Source organism: Gossypium raimondii, chromosome 2, assembly GCF_025698545.1.
Source record: "Gossypium raimondii isolate GPD5lz chromosome 2, ASM2569854v1, whole genome shotgun sequence".
Classification (NCBI taxonomy): Eukaryota; Viridiplantae; Streptophyta; class Magnoliopsida; order Malvales; family Malvaceae; genus Gossypium; species Gossypium raimondii.
Window position 1 is genome coordinate 29,018,904 of NC_068566.1, and position 18,727 is coordinate 29,037,630.

The window sequence follows — 18,727 nt, forward strand, 5'->3', positions numbered from 1 at the left end:
TAATTAAACCATTCAAGGAGTTAGTGGACAATTATGGGTATGAAATTGGTATTTTATTTATTAACCAAGGTTAAAATGGTAATTTGATAATAAATTAAATTAAATAAAACATAAGTAAAAGATTATGGTTGTCATCTTCCTTTCTCATTTTTGCTTCAACCAAAAGTCATGGATATGGAGAAGCTAGGTTCAGTCATGTTTCATTTCATGCATGGTAAGTCATTTTTCACCCGTTTTTAATGTTTTTTTATGTTTTTTAGATCGTTGCAACTAGCTCCAACTAGCTCGTACCTTCGATTTTGAAACTATTAAAGATTTTGAATGTTTCCATTGATGAATCTAGTAATTTTTATGTTAAATGATGAATTTGAAATATTAGTTGTTGTTTAAAAGTATTTTGTTAAGTAATTTTGATGAATTTTCTTATTAGGGACTAAATTATTAAAATAATAAAAGTACAAAGAGTTGATGTGAAATTGTTGCAAAAATGGGCTGAAATGGAGGCTATGAATATTTGGCTAATATGAGTTGGCATTAAAATGGTTAATTTTCATGTTTTAGGCTTAGTGACTAAATTAAATAAAAGTAAAATGTTAGGGCAATTTTGTAAAAATTTCAAAAATGACTAAATTGCATAAAGTAAAATTTTCTTACTATCTAAATTAATAAATTGAATGAAATTATTAATTTAGATCAAGATCGAGTGGAAAATTGAGGAGAATGGCAAATTACCAAAATGCTCATGTATTTTGACATTTCTGCAATTTAGTCAGGTAAGTTCGTACGTTTAAATAGCATTTTAATTTTTTTAAATGCTATCATGTTCATTCATATCATGTTTCGATGGAAAAATCAAACGACGTATCGACGTTCATCGAATATGAAAAGGGATGGTTACGACCATCGAATATGAAAAGGGATGGTTTCAACCATCGAATATGAAAAGGGATGGTGACGACCATCGAATATAAAAAGGGATAGTTTTAACCATCGAATATGAAAAGGGATGGTGACGACCATCGAATATGAAAAGGGATGGTTTCGACCATCGTTTAACACACTTTGTGTAAGCTTCGGTAAAGGTACGATGAAATTCACTTTGATATTATGGAAAGGTATGATGTATATTCATAATTATGGAAAGTATGAGTTCATATGAATTATGTTTATCAAATCAATCTTACCAAGTGATGATATTGGTAACTTATGTGTTTAATCACTAGCTTGTGGCTATGGTGACTATTATGTTCATGCCTTATGTGTTGTGCAAAGGAAATGGTAAGTGTTCAATATGAACCAAGACATGTATGTATGAAACTCATTGAAATGGTGACGCATGGAAAACATAATATATTATGAAAGATGATAAATCCAATTGGATCATTCTCAAGAATAACAGTTATCTATGTTAAGTTCACATGAATTATGTTCAAGTATGCTAACGTGTGTTGTTGATGCGCTTAAGCTTGTGCGAAGCTTATAATTGGATTATACCATGCTTAGTCTTAATGAAATACATCGAATCGGTAAGTGTCCAATTGGTAATATGCTTTTGTACATGATACGGTGGTATAAATTAAACTATGAAATTTCTTATGAAATGGTTTATCATGTAGTTGATTCCAAATGAGCTATATTTAAATGCACTAGTTTGTAGTCATGGTTGATATTATGCGTACTTTTGTGTGTTATGCAGATGAAACGAGTGAGGAAAGGTAATGAAATGGTAAATTCATAGTTGAAATAAAATTTGATGAAAAGGGAGTAATGAGTTTAAATGATGTACTATATTTGAGAAATTTACGTATACTATGGATGAATATACCTATATCATTGATAAATACACTAAGTCGAGAATTCATAATGTTGTTTAGGCTACGATAAGCATTGGGAACTGAATAACAAGAAAGTAGATTGAAAATGTATAATCTTATAGAAAGGTTGATGATTATCTATTAAGTCCCATAAAATCCTATCATGTTATGAATGATAATATATGCGACATTAATGAACTTACTCATTTGTGAGTTGATGATCATATCAATTTATGAATCTTATGGCATTGGCATAGATTTATGCTTATTCAATAAACTTTATTATTGAAATGGAATATTATGCTTAAAGTTTACACGAGCTTACTAAGCATTCATTACATATGTAGTTATTTTCTTTTACTTTATAGATTATCGGAAGCTCGAACAGGTTGAAAGCTAGTAGGAGATCTATCACACTATCCATCGATTTTATCGATAGATTTTGATGCTTTAGTCGTGGTTATAATGGCATGTATAGGTGAACTATATCTAATGTTTAATTGATGAGTTTGGCATGTATATGTCATTTTGGTTGATGATTGTGGCAGGAAATATTGCCTTGGATTTGAAGTACTTAAGATATTATTGATATCTTGTTGGTTGTGGTTAATATGGTCAAATTGATGCATGTTTTGAAGTGATCAAAAACTGGTATGTGTTAATGTATCTTTAAATGGCAAAAATGGTATATGATAAATTGATCTAATCATGGTCAATATATAGTTTACTTTGAAAAGGTTTTGAACTAGATATGCCTGATGTAAATATGGTATATAAATATCGGTTGTTTGGTACTATTTGGAAATGGTTGGTTTATGTCATTTAAGTGGTTATGAAGCATGAGAGGAATACTCCTAATGGTAAGGTTATTTTGATATGGCATGAATCTAATATGGTATGGTTGGTATGTAGCAATTGTGATATGTTTGGCATGGAAACAAAATAGTTGATAAATGGTAAATGTGCACATGTTTAGGTTGATTTGATGATAATGTTTGAGGTGCCTTTTGGCATATTGTTTGTATATGGATAAATAACCTATTGAATTGGTCTTAATTTGCATGATTTGGCATGTTTGAAAGCTTGATTGTATGTGCAAATGTCTTGTAAGTGTGAGCTTGAAATAAGTGAAAGGAATGGCTCAAAATTGACCTATTTCTTGTCCACACAGCCTAAGACACGGGCGTGTGTCTCAACCGTGTGTCCCTTGTAGTTTTTAGAAGGTTTCATTTCGAGAGTTACACGGCTTCGCACATGGACATCTGGCTTGGCCGTGTGAAACAAGTCAGAGAGCTACACGGGCACGGACACGGGCTGGGACACGGTCGTGTGTCCCTACTTCAAATGCCCACACGACCTGAGACACGGGCGTCTGTTTCAACCTTGTGACCCCTGTAGTATGAATTTTTCTATCTTTTGCCATGAAATTCTAAATGTTTTTGATTTAGTCCCGAATCATTTCTAAAGTGTTTTTAAAGCCTTGAAGGCTCGAAAAAGGGACGTTATGCATGTGTTTGATTGAATTTTCCAATGATTATGAAATGTTGGAAATTAAGGATTTGATTTATGTTTTTACAGTAATGCTTCGTAATCCTATTTCGGCAACAGATATGAGTCAAGGGTGTTACAACCCGTATACATTCTCACTCATAACAAGGTAAAATTCAGTATATATTACCATTATTAAATTGATTTAAAATGAAATTATTATGCTAATAAGTTATTTAATTAGGTTCATACTCTGAGTCACGTAGGATTATCTACCGAGTTTGAAGATATATGGCTTCTATTGGACCAGCGTTCGGAAGCGGATGTATGTATTTATTTAATTTTGAACTATATACAAATAATGTAGTCAATTTTGTATTTAGTATTTAGTAGTATATATATAACTAATGTTTTTATAACATTCATATAGTTTGAATGGACGCTATATGAGGACCCAACAATTCAGGCAATAATTCCTAATGAGTTCTTTGTGAATCCTAACACTTGGCATGTTAAGGTCCCATTGGTAGTATATGCTACCGTTGAGATGCACAAGGCGGATAGAGTGTTGTGACAGTTCAGATTCTAATAATCGATTCCTGTAGCACCTCAAGAGCTTGATGATCTACATCGTATCAACTTACGGTGACCGGATAAGAATTGGCCAGTATTCCACTCGTAATACATCAAGATGTGGAATAATCGATATGATTTTTTACCTACTCGCAACGTGATTCTCGTTCCTGAGTTAGCATGCGATCCGGATTACATGTCATAGTTTAAGATCCATGACAAGCCATATTTGTTGAGTGAAGAGGATAGGCGTCGGCATCCCCTAATGATTAGGCCACGACGGGCTCCTTAAAATCCAATGGATGACGAGACGGGCCCATCATCAAAGCCCACACAAGAGCCAACCCCGACAATATCAGCACCGCCGCACTCACCACACCTCCTTCATGTTGTACTATCTTATTCTGGTCTGTATCCTAACTCTTTTCTGTATGTAGTCCTATGACAGGTTGGAATGTCGGTCACGCATCACAAATTTGGTACACGTCCGGGCCATCTCATTTCTCGATGGTAGTGACGCATACAACGATGTATTGGCCATCTATGCATGAGGCACCAACGGAGAGTCTAGTCGTTGTCCCATCAGCTTATGGGACTCAACATAGTTACACTAATTCGACGTGGGTGACGCTAACATCTCCAGCATCTTTGTTATATCAAGGTGGGTCATCTTCCCAACCACCTAGGTATAGACCAGAGGTTGCACAAATGCAAGGATCTACATCACCTGAAGGCGAACCCCAACAACCACAACCTCCACTGAAAGCTGAACCTAGAAGGAATCCATCGCGTAATCGTCGACCACCCTGATGTGGCATATATTTTGACCGGCATATGCACTAATGATTTGTAAATTGTATCATTTAAATTAGTATAAGTTCTTTTGAATATTTTTTGGTACACTATCTAATTTAGCTATCCATTAAACTTTAATCAAAATTTAAATTTACCTTGAATATTTTCACATAACATTGCAATAAGATTTGATTTGAATAGAAATAATAAATGTTTTTTATTGATAATTCACAGGAACAAGTATTAAATTTATTTTGGATTAACAATGGCTAACAATTCTCATGAATACATGTTATAATGTTTCACTTCGATATGGACAAGATGGCATTGTATGACCCAGGTTCCTACACCACCCGCATAACCTCTGTTGGTTTGTGTGCTCCCGAATATCCATGTTGTCGCAAATTTGGCTTGAGAACGGTCGACCTTTTGTTTGTGACACAGATCTCTATCAGGTAACAACTTAAATGGAGCAAGCGATACAGGTGGTCACTTACGTTCATCTGGAACCGGTGGGAATATGTGTCTCCACTGGTTGTACGAGTTTTCTAATTTGTACACTTCATCGATACAACTTGTAATTGTATGAGCTCATAGATAACAAAGTGCATCAAATATCCTACAATCGCAAGTCCTATTTCTAAGGTGTACCCAATATACCCCCGACAATACATTGATCCGACTTGTCGAACTCTGTCACTCGAAATCATAGGTCATCGCGCAAGTGACAAGCTGCATGCAAGCAGTTTACTCGTGCCTTACCATTATTAATTTTTGTCACTACCGTTAGGCACCATACATGGCCTCCCTACAATTGTCCGGTATAACTCGTCGCTCGCTTTGGGAACAGTTCCACCAGACGGAAGTATATCTCTTTCACAATTGTGGTTATCGGCAAATGACGCGTTCCCTTTAAAACAAAATTGATGCATTCTACTAGGTTCGATGTCATGCGGCCATATTGTAGCCCACAGTCGTATGTTTGTGTCCACTGTTCAAATGGTATGTTTTCAAGATATGCTGCGCTTGCCGAGTTAGTTGACCGTAATATTGCCAACATTTCATGAAAGCGATCCTTCATGATCTCGTACCCTGTCAATATAATTGCATAGCGATGATTACATACAAAAAAATATAAAAATACAAACGAAACATTACAAACCAAATAATAATTACGGCAATCAGATACCCATGTTCGTCACTTATCGTCGCTTAATGGTAGACTGATGTTGTTGGTAATAGTTGGATGCAACATGCCTCAAGCAGTACCGATGGTGCATGTGATCCTAGAGGCTTCCTTACTGTTCAATTACGAACAGTATTCCAACTCCCCTATCCGAGATAACGCATATATCAGGTTGGGGGCAGACATGCCTCCTCAATTTAGACAAAAAGAAATCCCAGTCGTTTGCTTTCTCCCTCGATGTTATTGCAAACGCAATTGGAAGGATCATCTGATTACCATCCTGTGCCACAGCCAACAATAGTCGATGGGTATATCTACCATACATGAAGGTACCTTCTATTTGTACCAACTGCTTGCAGTACTTGAATGCATTCTAGCATTACTTGAAGGTCCAAAACAAACACTTGAACACTCGACACCCACAGAGTAAGCGGTCATTGTAGTATGCGAGACTCGTTTCAAGATCTATTACACAACCAGGTACGTACCTCTCCAACACTTGACACCACAGCCATACCTTATTGTATAACATGTCCCACCCACTATAGAAATTCCCTAATGCCTTCTTTTTAACTATTCATGCCTTACGGTACGAAGGCATGTAGTTGAATTGGTTGCAAATATTGGCAATTAAAACCGACACGTTAGTCCTCGAATTCGCTTTCACCATCGGTAGTATTAGGCCTGCGATCATATCTGAATCCAGCTTCGGATGATCCCATGAAACACATGTAACCCCACGAGTACGTCAAATTAAATTAAAAATAACCCTAAACCCTAAATAAAACCCAAATAACCTAGTGATAATGTACCCAAGGCAACACATGTATGCAAACCAGTCAACTTTTTAATTGTCCATAACCCTATCTTTTTCCTAATAGAAGCCATAATTTTTCATAAGCAGCCGTCGTCTCTTACTGCATACTTCCCCTCAAACTTCTCTAATTTTGATTTAATCACGTAGAAATTAACCCCGTTCTTGATGTTATATCGCCTCAATGCTGCGAGAAAACCATCTTTACTGAAGTACTCTCTACCCACTTCCAAATCACCGAATACAACGATGCACTACTGTAGCCAAGCCTCTTGTATGGTAGGTCTACAAACTCCAATGCATCATCTGTCGAAATATCAACATTATGCATGTGGGTTGGCAGAGAGTATGATGTGAATCATGGATCTTCATCTTCATCTTCATCTTCATCACTCCCTTCACCGTCTTCAGGTTCAGTTTGGACAGGCTCCGATTCAGAAAATAACCCAATTTTTGAACCGTCGGCACCAAGCTCTCGGGGTGGATCCATATCGAATTCATTGTCATTTTCATTCTCTGGCCCACTAACATCTGCCATGTTGGAGGTCCCCTCACCAGTGGAAATTGTAGGGAGTAAATCATCCCTTCTCATGTACGTTTCAGAACGTCCAAAATCACATATCAATTGCTAATCACTGGAAGATGATGTCATTCCTCGGTAAGTATTCTGAACGTTGAACATCGACCCACCGAGGTGCATGCCCCATCCACTAATTGAGTGTCGTGTAAGGGTCGTGTATTCTGTCCTACTACCAAAATCAGATAGTTTGGTGTTCTGCCTCCCACGATTGAAATCTAAGGCTGAGACGAATGAGTGTCTTCCTATTGATGATCCTGGGATATCATAATAGGAACTTTCTACCAGAGTGGTTGTACTATCGACATTTTCAACCGTTCTCACCTTTCGAACAGGAAGAGATGTTAAAGTCGCAAGTCATTCATCTAGTCTTGAAAATTCCACATATAACTCAAGAAATAGTGATCCACTTTCAAGGTGCATTTGTACCATTGCCTCTAGCCTCGAGCATCTTTGATATCAAATGAGTCATCTCATGAGATCGACTGAAACAAAAAATTGATACTTAATAGACGAAACTCTCATTGCAATAGATCCGAAGATTTTTCGCCTAATTTTTTTACAAAGTTCTGTCAACTCTATGTTCTGGTTAAAAGTCAGTCGCGTTGTGTTCTCCAATAAAAAAGTCACTTCGTTCTCGTTGTCATGGGCCTCACCGTCGTAATAATAATAGCATTAATTCGTTCACTCATTTTCAACCAATTTATCTATCGAGAGAAAATTTCAAAACACGAAAAATTATCACAAAAAATCAAAACATTATGCAATAAAATATAATGCTTCATATAAATATTAACACAAAAAATCAACTTATACCTTCAACCTCAACTTCTATTCTTCTGAACTTCTTCAACCTCTATTGCTCCAACTTATGACATCGAAGGCTGAAATATGGGTCATTTATAGCCTAAGGGAATGCATCACACTCTTTTCTGTAAAATGCATCCCACTATCAGAAGCATTACTAAAAATAGCGTTCATTTGGAAGCATTTTAGTACTTTTGCTAACAGTGCATCCTGCTTGGAGCAGTTTTCCTTTAGAAACCTCATCCCGGGAATCCTGGGATATTTTTTCAAAACCATCTCATCAAAATTTTTTTCTCAGAAGTAGCAGTACTGAAAAGGGCATTCAGTTGGAAGCGTTTTCAGTACTTTTGCTGACAGTACATCCTGCTTGGAGCATTTTTCCTCTACAAACCTCAACCCATCTCGTTAAAACTATTTCTTCAAAACCCATCCTTTCAAAAATATTTTCTCAAAATCCATCCTGTACAATTTATTTTTTAGACCCCTAAACCCTAAAACCTAAACATTTAAAAAATAAAAAACCTTAAATCCTAATTTTAAAAACCCGAACCCTAAATAATTAAAAATTAAAACAAAACCCTAACTAGGAAACACGAGCAAAAACGGTCCTACGAGACGCTTTTTAGAAAAGCGCTTCCACATTAACGCATTTTACCCTAACAGCAGGGAAAAAAAGCTAAGTTGGACGTGCTTTTCCGCGTATCCCTTGAAAATGATGCCAGCTCAGTGCGTTTTATTGAAAATGAACCATTCCTGTCATTTTTAAAAAAAGAGGCCCATTTCTATAATTTGTTTTAACAACATTTGGTACGAATTACATGCAAAAAAGTAAATGGTTGAACCTTCAAGCTAGTCTAACAATGGAGTTTCGATGGGGAGAAGTAAAAATGAAGAATGTTGATTATTTTATGTTTTAAGTTTCATTTACCTTATTTTTAATTTTTAAAATTAACTAAATTCATTGTAAAAGAATCACAAACCGTCCACCATAAGCTATTATGGTTAAATTGACATTTAAATCCATGTAATTAAATTCCTCAACCCAAATTAGCCCTTTAAAATTAATAACAATTGACTTTCACAGTTTTTACAATTTAATCCTTTTTATTTAATTAACTAACCAAACATCAAAATTACCGAAGCAAATTTCAATATGACATTCTAATGACCTCGTAAATATTAGTTGGAATTGTGGTCTCAAAACCATTTTTTTCGACACCCCTAGAAGACGAGCTATTACACAAAGTCTCCAGGACTTTGTGGAAGCTCTACTTTGGGGGCATCACGGATTGGCCAAGAACCACTTTTTAAACTTCCCAAAGGAATTTGAGCATTGTAAATAATTGAATAATTGGAGACGAGACTCTATCTATTTTTTTCTTATTTTTCAAACTTATTTCATGTTTAAGATTTAGTATAGAATTTCTTTGTGTAGTTGAGAATTTTGAGTTAAAAAAAAAAACTAAAGCTTTTGTGCATGCTACAGTGATGTCCCGACATCCTAGGATGGGAGTCGCGACATCATGGGCAATTTTGAGGTAGGGCCTAAAATAAAATAAACACAAGAAAAATTTTTATTTCAAAAGTGTAGGGATGTCGCGACATCGAAAGGTGGAAGTTCCGACATCGAATAAATAAATATAATAAATTTTATATGATTTAAAAATAAATTTTATATAAAAATTATGTTATTTTCATTATTTTAAATATAAAATATTTATTTTATAATAATAAATTAAAATTAATTCTAAATTAAATAAAAATTGCTTTTGATTTAGTTCAAGTAATTTTTAAGTTATATTTCATAAACGGTCACATACATTAGTTCGAATTGATTTTCAATTTCTCAATTTTTCTTTAACAACCTACAAATAATATAACAATAAAATAATAAATATATTTATTCAATGTACTTTTAACAAAAAAATAAGAAAAATGTTAAAATATGCTATAAGTCTCTACTTTTATTTTAAAAATAGTCCATTTACTTATCAAATTTTAAAATTTAAGTCTAACTATTAACATAGTTAAATTTATTGGAGTAATATTTTTAAAAAGTCTCACTTAATAATCATATAATTAAAAAATAAAATAATAATTAACTTAAAATTATATAAAAAAATTAACGATATTAAAAGTGAACTTAAATTATAAAAACTAAATTCCAGATGTTCTAAAAGCTGAAGGAGTTATGAAGGATTCTAACATAAAGAAAAACATAAACTCGAATTTGGAGGACACTGACTGATGATGATATTCAGTGTCTCCTCTGCTCCGCTGTCTTGGGCCCCACAAACCTCACTAACTCAACTCTTCCCACTTAATTTTAATTTTCTCAGTTACACTCCCACTGGCACTTTTATCGAAATCCGGTGGGCAATTAATTCTCCAACGACGATGATCCCAAACTCTGCACTCATCTGCAACTGACTGAATTTTGCTCTATCAAAATTTAAAGTTTAAACGACGTCGTAAACTTTCTGACCTTCCAATTAGTGCCGTTCCTCGAACAATGGAAAAAAAAGAGTAAACGGAAAACAAGCCGGATTTTGCGCTGCCTTTTTTCCAGCTCATTATTCAACTCACCTTTGCTTCATTATTGGTCCAAAACCAAAACAAAAAACCCCACCACAAAGTAATCTCACTTCACTCTATCATTAGTATCCATCCTTTACTTACTCTTCAATTAATCCCTTTAAATAAAAAGTTCATTAATTCACAAATTAAGCTCATAAGCTGAAACCTTTCATTCTTTATACTAAAAACACCTTACTTGCAGCACCCACAACAATCAAAGTTCTAATTTTTACAGCTTTTTTGACAAATTGGGTATAAAAAATTTAATACCCAAATCACCAAATCCTCCAAAACTGATAAATTTTAAGAAAAAAAAAGCTGTTAAATGTCTAAAATTACATTAAAAGAAGAAAAAATTAGCAATGAAACCCTAAAACAGACCCATCATTCACAGCCACGGTGACTCTACACTCCGACTTAGCATCCACGTGATGGGCGAACACATTTAGAACCCGAATCCGACCGGCTAATTCCATCCGAGAGTCAATCTCCATCGTTGGTCCAACTCGATTCACATTATTACCACCGCCGAACCCAGCTGTCACCCCAACGGGCTCTGTCATCGTCGCCGCCACCGTAGTAGTAGCACCAGGTATAGGTATCGTGGTGGCCGCCGCCGCTTGATTCGGTTGCGCCAAGGGAAATGACTGAACTGCAAAAGTGGCCGCCATGTATTGAGTCTGACCCGACTCGATCTTCCCGGCGGGTATGAACATGAACCCGACTTGAGATCCGGAGTAAAGGAGCTGAATAGTGCTGTCGTAGTGGGAAAAAGCGGCTCTGTTAGGGTTTTTAACGGTGACGTATTGAGAGAAAGTGAAGCTGACGGAGTTGTTGCCGACGGAAAAAGAAGGGAGCTGGATGGAATTAACGTAAATCTTAGGGTCTTTGGGTTTAAAAACGGTGAAATAAACAATGAGAACAATGATTACAAGAAAGATCAAGAAAATGGTTGCTACAATACATGATGCCAGATTTGTACGGCCAGATGGCGGCCTTTGAGACTTCACCATGATTTTTTTAAATTCAACTGTGTTTTTTTTTTTCTTGGGTGTTGATCTAAAAAGAGAAAGGAAGTGAAATGGGGGAAGGAAAAGAGTGTTTGGATGTAGGGAAAATAAGAGAGTATTTAAGAAGAAGAGAAAGTGGGGAAAGGAAAGTAATGTGAAAGGGAAGACTTTTTCTTTTGTTGGGTTTTGTCATTTTATAAGAAAGGATTTGAAGTTTATGTTGGAGCTATTCAAAGCTTAGATTTTTGAGTGTTTTTTTTTATGCTTTGGGGGAAGGAATCATTGAATCAAAGATGAAGTGAATGAAAGAGAAGAAGAAAATTAATTAAGAAGAAAATTGAAAAGAAAAAGTGAGGGTATGTTAGTTCTTAACTTTTAACTTTAAAGAGGATGAGAATGTTTTTTTTTTTGAAAATGGATAAGAAGATGATGCATATTGTAAGAATTTGCAGTTTGAGGTGGAAATTATGAAAAAAAATCAGTTATTTAGTTTTAAGATTCTTCTCTTTTTTTCTTTCTAGTTTGGGATGGGTTTGATTTTCGCAACAAAACAGGAATATTTAGGTTATTAACTGTTAACCTAAATATAGTATTTTATATAGAATTTTAACACTCAAATATGAAAAATAAGAAATTTTGTTCAAAGAGTATTATTAAAAGTAGATGTTTGAAGATTGGTAGAACAAAATATTGTCGTTAAATTGATATTAGAAAATCAGATAAATACTGGATAAGATATCCAAAAAAAAATGAAAAAGGGTAAGAATAGTAAAAAAAGAAAAAGAAAGGGTGGTAAGTCGAAAGGTAAGTACTGTCTTGTTTTTACATATAGGAGTCAAAGGAAAAAGCTTTAGGTAAAGAAAAATTGATGCCTTTCCACATGGTCAGTGGAATGATTGTCAAACGGCAAAAGCGTGGTCTATTTGGTGTTTTGGAACAAATCAGTGGTCTTCTTATAAGAAGTGAAACAATAGATTCAATGGCGGTGGCAGTGGAAAATGACAGAAATTTGCTAAATTTACTGCAGTAAGAATTGTGGGTGTTTGAATATAAGCTATTGTATGAACGGATAGATTAAAATTGGTTTTATTTACTTACAGGGTCAGGTGAGATGAGTTTTTGTTTGTCCGACCCAATTTGTATATCTCTCGTTCTGATATCATCCTCAAACATGACCCTAAAATTAGAGAAATTATTTTACTCCAATTAAGGTTGCTAAAACCAAATTGGATTCGCTTATTGGATCGATTGAAAAAATAAATGAATAAATAAAATCGGTTGAGTTAAAAATAATAAAATTTAGTAATTTATTTAATTTAAATTAAATCTGACAATCAAATTGATCAAATTAAAAATCAATGACTTAATAATTCAACCACCAATCTGATTCACCAACTCAATCCAAAAAAAAACTTACCCCTGTAGTAACAGTTCAGATTAAAACCCGATGGTCATGTTTAACCTCACCCATTACTTCCATATTTCAGGAAGGGAAAATAGAAAGGCTCTTTGACATGACCTGCCTTTCATATGGGTTGAGTAAAATTCTAAGAGAACGTTGGATATGGCTGATCTTGGCCCATTTTTAGTTACCTTTCTGAAACGATATATGGTCCAAAACAATCATCAAATTACACATAAAAAAACCCAATATATGCAAGTTTTACATCAAACCCAATCATCAATGCCTACCTATTATTTCATTATCTTTGAATCTGTTCAACATATTAATACAGGATCAAGTAATAAGTTGATAGAGTTTAAAAAATAAATAAATAAATAAAGGAAAGCTTCAATCTCCTATGAAGGATAAGCTATCTACATTGACATAATTTGTGGTCCTTACAAAAATGGACTCATCATTAACTCAATACGTTCAAATATGTACCATGAACAGACCATATAGGTAGCTTTAGTTTGTGAGCTTGTCAAGCCAAGAATCCATGACTTGAGACACAGTCTCCATAAATGCAGCTTCACTCATGCCTGGAAGCAACAAATCTTGAGCTTCATCTACAATTTGCTCAATCACAGATTCCTTGTTCACAATTTCCCTGCACATGATGCTTCCAATAGCAAAGGGAGTGGTAAGACCCCGGTCGACTGCTTTTTTCAAAAGCATGGTCGAGATACAGAGCGTGCGAGCGCACTCGACGGGAACATCCCACCCGTAAAATCTCAGAAGTGCAACATCTTGTTCAGCTTCCAGTGATTTTATATAGTCTATAGTCTCTTTGGAGTAAGGCTGTCGTGATTGTGGCCAATAAAGCCAATCAAATGTGCAATCCTGGAACTGCAAATAGATAAAAAAAAAGAAAAGGGTTGGACAACAAAGATGTAATGCATTACTAGAATGATATAGCTATATATAAACTTACATTCTCAGGCAAGCAGTAGCCATGATCAATTGGAATAAGCACAGTTTGGTCATTTTCCCCTTTACCAATCAAGATATTACCGGCGTGTCGATCGGCATTTGCCATTCTTATATCGAGCACGCTGATCTTGTGCACTTCCTCCACAGGGAAACCTCCTGGACCTACATCCTCACCACTCCCGGCATTCTTCATATACATCTGTAAGGACCCAACCTTAACATTCTCAGGTGCACATTTATACCCATTTGGATGGTTAAACCCTTTGTGCAAGCACTGAACCATGCAAGTAGGAGGTACACCAGCAAACCCCGACATCTCACCAGACAAAGACCGAGGTCCACTCTTGGGATGATCCAATATATAAGCAGCCACTTCTCTCACTGCTCCTCCTCCAACTCTTGTACCCTTTTTCAACCCTTCACGATTTGATGATCCATGGACTCCATGTGGATTGTTAACTGCCATCGGCTCCTCATCGATCGGTTTAAAGATCGAAACATAATCAACCCCCAACTTATCTTGCATAAAGTAAGCCCCTCCTGTCCCTTCCGGTGATCGAATTGGCTGGTTCCCTATATCCAACCCATCAAATGTAGAATGTATCATATCCAACATAAAACAAGGCAATTTCACTTTGGGGTTCACAATAACTGGTTCAAACCAGAAATCTCTAACTGGTTCAACAGGCTTAGCTCGAACTTTGGCTGATTTTTGAACCATCAAATGAATCACAGCATCATTATCTTTACATAAATCATCAATTAGTTTTTGATCATCGAGTTTTTCACCATTACAAAAGATTTCTTGTTCATCAACATCAACGAAACCTTTCCCTTGTTTAACTATCCTTTGTTTCAAATACCCAACATTTCTAAACCTATCAACATGCAATTCAAACTCTTTCCCGCAACTTGTTCTTACAGTGATGAGCAAAAGATTGGAAAGTTTTAAAACTAGGTACAAAAAATTCCCACCTTTCAAGCCGTAGTCTTTAACAAGCGAATCGTTGCGAGCCAATTCTCTGCCTTTGAAAACAAGCCTCTGTTTCTTCACTACAAAGCCTTTACATGTCTGGATCCGAAGCTTGACGGAGGCTATCGAATCGGATTTTAAAACCCGCATCGGAATCACCGAACCGGAAACCGAAAGGTAAATCAAGATCGAGTCACCCGCTTGGTTATAGCAATAACCAGAAGAGTGAACCGCTTCTCGACGAACCGGACTCAAAGCAACATCTACAACAGACATTTCTGGTTTTTGTCGTTCTTCTTTTGTTTCAACCGAAAAACATTTGAATGAAGAAATCAACAACAAAAGTTAGGAAAAAAGAAAAAAAAATTATTTATTTTCCGTTCAATCTGCAGTCAAAGGGACAGAGATAAAACTTTTTAGGCAAAAAGATGAAATTTCCAAACATTTGCAAAGAGAGACAGCAGGAGAGGGATTTTTTTTTTTAATGAAGAAAGGAAACAATAAGTAAAAACTATGGAAGTGGGAGATCGAACTACCGTGATTAATATAAAATAATCGCCATCTTTGTTTTTATGTTTTTCCGAAAATGGTGGTTTCCGTTTCTGATTAGCGCGATTGTATCAGCTATTTTCTCTGCTCCAATGCAAAATAAAAATCGTAGTCGTCCAAAGTAAAACTGAGAAAGGAGATAAAAAGGAGGAATGAGACTGGAGTGGTTGGCCTTTTATAAAGCTTTCACTCTTTGATCCAACGACTATAAGGGGCCTGTTTTTGTTATTATTATTTTAGATGTTTGTTTTAAATACGGTTAGTGTCAGTAACGGTCGTTTGGTTAAAGTTCAAAGAAGGAGCGGAGGTTGACTGTTGAGTTTACTGAAATACCCACTGAGAATCGTCTTTTTAATCTTATCTTCAATCCGATTGTATTTAATATTTTCTCCTCAAATTACTATTATAATTGTATACAAGTAACTATGAATGAGAATCAATAAGTTTGGATTACAATATAGACAAATTAAAATATATTCAAATTTAAATTAAACTAAAATTCATACCAAAATAATAAAAAGAAAACTCCTACATGTAACATTATGAATATCTATTGTCATATACAATTTATAAATAAAGTGACTCTTATTTTATTTTTATCAATAATTGATGCTATTGCATGTGAAAATCATGTATTTAGAATACTGATTTGTGTTTAAAAATAACATACAATAAATAATAAAATGTATTATTTGAAACTAATTAATAATAACACATGATATATGCACGATATTAAAATAACAAAATTAGATTAAATTGTAAGTAAAATAAAATTTAAACACATGAATATATCGACTAAGATTACTAAATAAATACAATTATTTATCATGGTATTGTCATCAATCCTAAGTTGGTGTTGAGTTAATTTGTAACATCATCTCAATCACAACATTATTAATATATAATTGGTGGGGTAACAAAGTGTCAATAATAAAATTAAAATGTATAAAAATATTAAAATAAAACTTTAGTTAAAATTTTTGGTAAATTTAAAATTTTGCTAATCCAATTGGCATGTGTTCAAGTCTCATCATATGTATTTTTATTATTTTTTCAAATAAAATGACTAAAATACCCTCAAATAATATAATTTAAATTAAATGCAAAGTGACATTAAAGTAATTTCCCTAACCGAATTAGGATTTGATTGATGGGTGACACAACTCAATAAAGGACTTTATAAATAGTATAGACAATGGTGGAGTCCGGGGGCTGGCAAGGGTCCAGCCCCCCTAAAATGAATTTTTTTTTCATTTAGGCTATTTATAATTTATAAAATTTTAAATTAGTAATGGTAGAATTACACTTTACACCCCCAAATAATAAAATTTTGATTTAATCATTTAAAATTATAAAAATGTAGACTATTAAAATGGTGAAATTACATTTTATTATCGTAAAAATATACAATTTAATTTCACCCAAAAAACATTTTCTAACTCTGGCACGAAGTACGGATAACAAGATACAACCTCAATTCTGTCATATATTGATTCTTTAAATGGAAAACATAAGTTACCTGTTTAAAAAAATAAATTATTTACTTCAATAATTCTAATTCTATTAGTATATCTATACAAATTTAAATATTTGATTTAAAAAATCTAAAGACACAAGGCGAAATTTTAACCCGTTTGTAGAGTAATTTTTTAAATAACTATCCAAAAACAAAATCAATTACATGTTAATTATTGTGAAAATTAAACTCTCTTGATTTTATTATCCCATTCAACAAATAGTGATATTAACCAAAAATAAGTGGTTGAATTAGCATTTATATTCATATTAAATTACGTTTATTATTTTATATTATTTATCACATAAATGAATATTATAATTATATATCAATTAAAAATAAAATTTAATAATATAAATAGATGCGTTAACCTCTACTCAAGTCTAAATTGAGCAACCAATTTTAGTAGCCACGGTCTTTCATATTTACAACTATAAAACACGGTTTGTGCCCTTCTCATTTTTCAGTAAAATCGAGAATTGAAAGCTTAATGAGTATCAATGTCTAGAAATCTTTTCTTTTGCAATTTAAAATATCTAACATGGCAAGCTCCACACCCACTTCAATTCGAGGTCGCACGTTGGATTTGGACGCTCATTTGCATTTGGAATTTCACGTAGCTTGGATTGTATTTGATTTGCGAAGTTATAGCTATGGGGTTATTTTATTGTTGGTTTGTATTTGAAGTACTTATTTTAGTAAACTTTGTTATATTTTAGCTACTGTTATGATTTGTATTTAAAGTATTGATGTTAGTTGGTTTGTATTGAAGTACTAATGTTGTTTTAGGGTTGATGTTAGTAAGATCTATTAGTTGTGTTTTAGCATAGATGGATTGCATTTTAACTATTGCTATTGTTATGTTCTAGTATGATGGTTTGTATTATGTTTTAGCTTTGTGTTGGTCTAGATATGCTCTGTTTTTTTTTTTTAAGATTTCTATAATGTTTTAGCTACTATTAAATTTTTAGCTTTGCATGATGTCATTTTAGCTACTAGTATAATGATTTTGCTTCATCTAATCTTTGTTTTGTAAAAAAAAGTTAATGTCAATGGATTTCATAATTTAACCAATCAAATAAATGATTGATCGGTTTCCTTAATTTTTTATAGATATTCAATTTATTTTAATTTTTACAAAAGGAAAAATTGATTAAGTCGATTTTCAATTTTTTTTTGAAGCGAATCAATTGAAACTATCTATTGCACACCCTTAAGCTGCATCCAAAACTTTGGCAACTAGTGTGCCAAATAGCACCAAAAGTAGGTGTGTTTCAATTGGAAAAAGAATTGCCTTTGAATTTCATTGCATTGGAAGTAGGAGTGAGTATTCGACAAAATTGAATTGAATGAAAATTTTTTGAGTTAATCGAGTTGACGAATCATATTTTATCATCTTAATTCAATTTGGAATTTTCTCGAATCGAGTCAGGTTATATGAAATTGAATCAAATTGAATATATTTGTTCTAGTTAAATTAAAAATATGACTTTGACCATCCCTTATTTTATGTAATCTTTTTTGAAAATATTTTTAAATATGATCGTACAAAGAAAATTTGAAGTAAATAAGTGAACAAATAAAAGCAACACAACATGAATTCAAGTAAACAACATCAACAACCCAACAATATTATAATAGAAACATAAGCAAAACTTTAAAATACAGCAA

General features: G+C 33.8%; 2 protein-coding genes across 4 annotated transcripts; both read right to left on the minus strand.

Annotated features, from left to right (window-relative positions):
• Positions 1-10,777: 10,777 nt before the first annotated feature.
• On the minus strand, positions 10,778-11,923 carry LOC105788212 (uncharacterized). Its single transcript, XM_012614990.2, has one exon. The coding sequence runs from the start codon at positions 11,642-11,644 to the stop codon at positions 10,988-10,990; it is 657 nt and encodes a 218-aa protein (XP_012470444.1). The 5' UTR covers positions 11,645-11,923; the 3' UTR covers positions 10,778-10,987.
• A 1,379-nt stretch (positions 11,924-13,302) lies between these two features.
• On the minus strand, positions 13,303-15,697 carry LOC105788211 (phosphatidylinositol 4-kinase gamma 2). Of its 3 annotated transcripts, none has more exons than XM_012614988.2 (3): positions 15,528-15,697; positions 14,020-15,287; positions 13,303-13,934 (listed from the first exon to the last, which is right to left on the minus strand). In XM_012614988.2, exons 2-3 carry the CDS (start codon positions 15,265-15,267, stop codon positions 13,554-13,556), a joined length of 1,629 nt encoding a protein of 542 aa, XP_012470442.1. In that variant the 5' UTR covers positions 15,268-15,287; positions 15,528-15,697; the 3' UTR covers positions 13,303-13,553. The 3 variants fall into 3 exon arrangements, with proteins under 3 accessions (XP_012470442.1, XP_012470443.1, XP_012470441.1); XM_012614989.2 differs by having other exon boundaries at positions 14,020-14,591; positions 14,994-15,695; XM_012614987.2 differs by having other exon boundaries at positions 14,020-15,697.
• Positions 15,698-18,727: the final 3,030 nt, after the last annotated feature.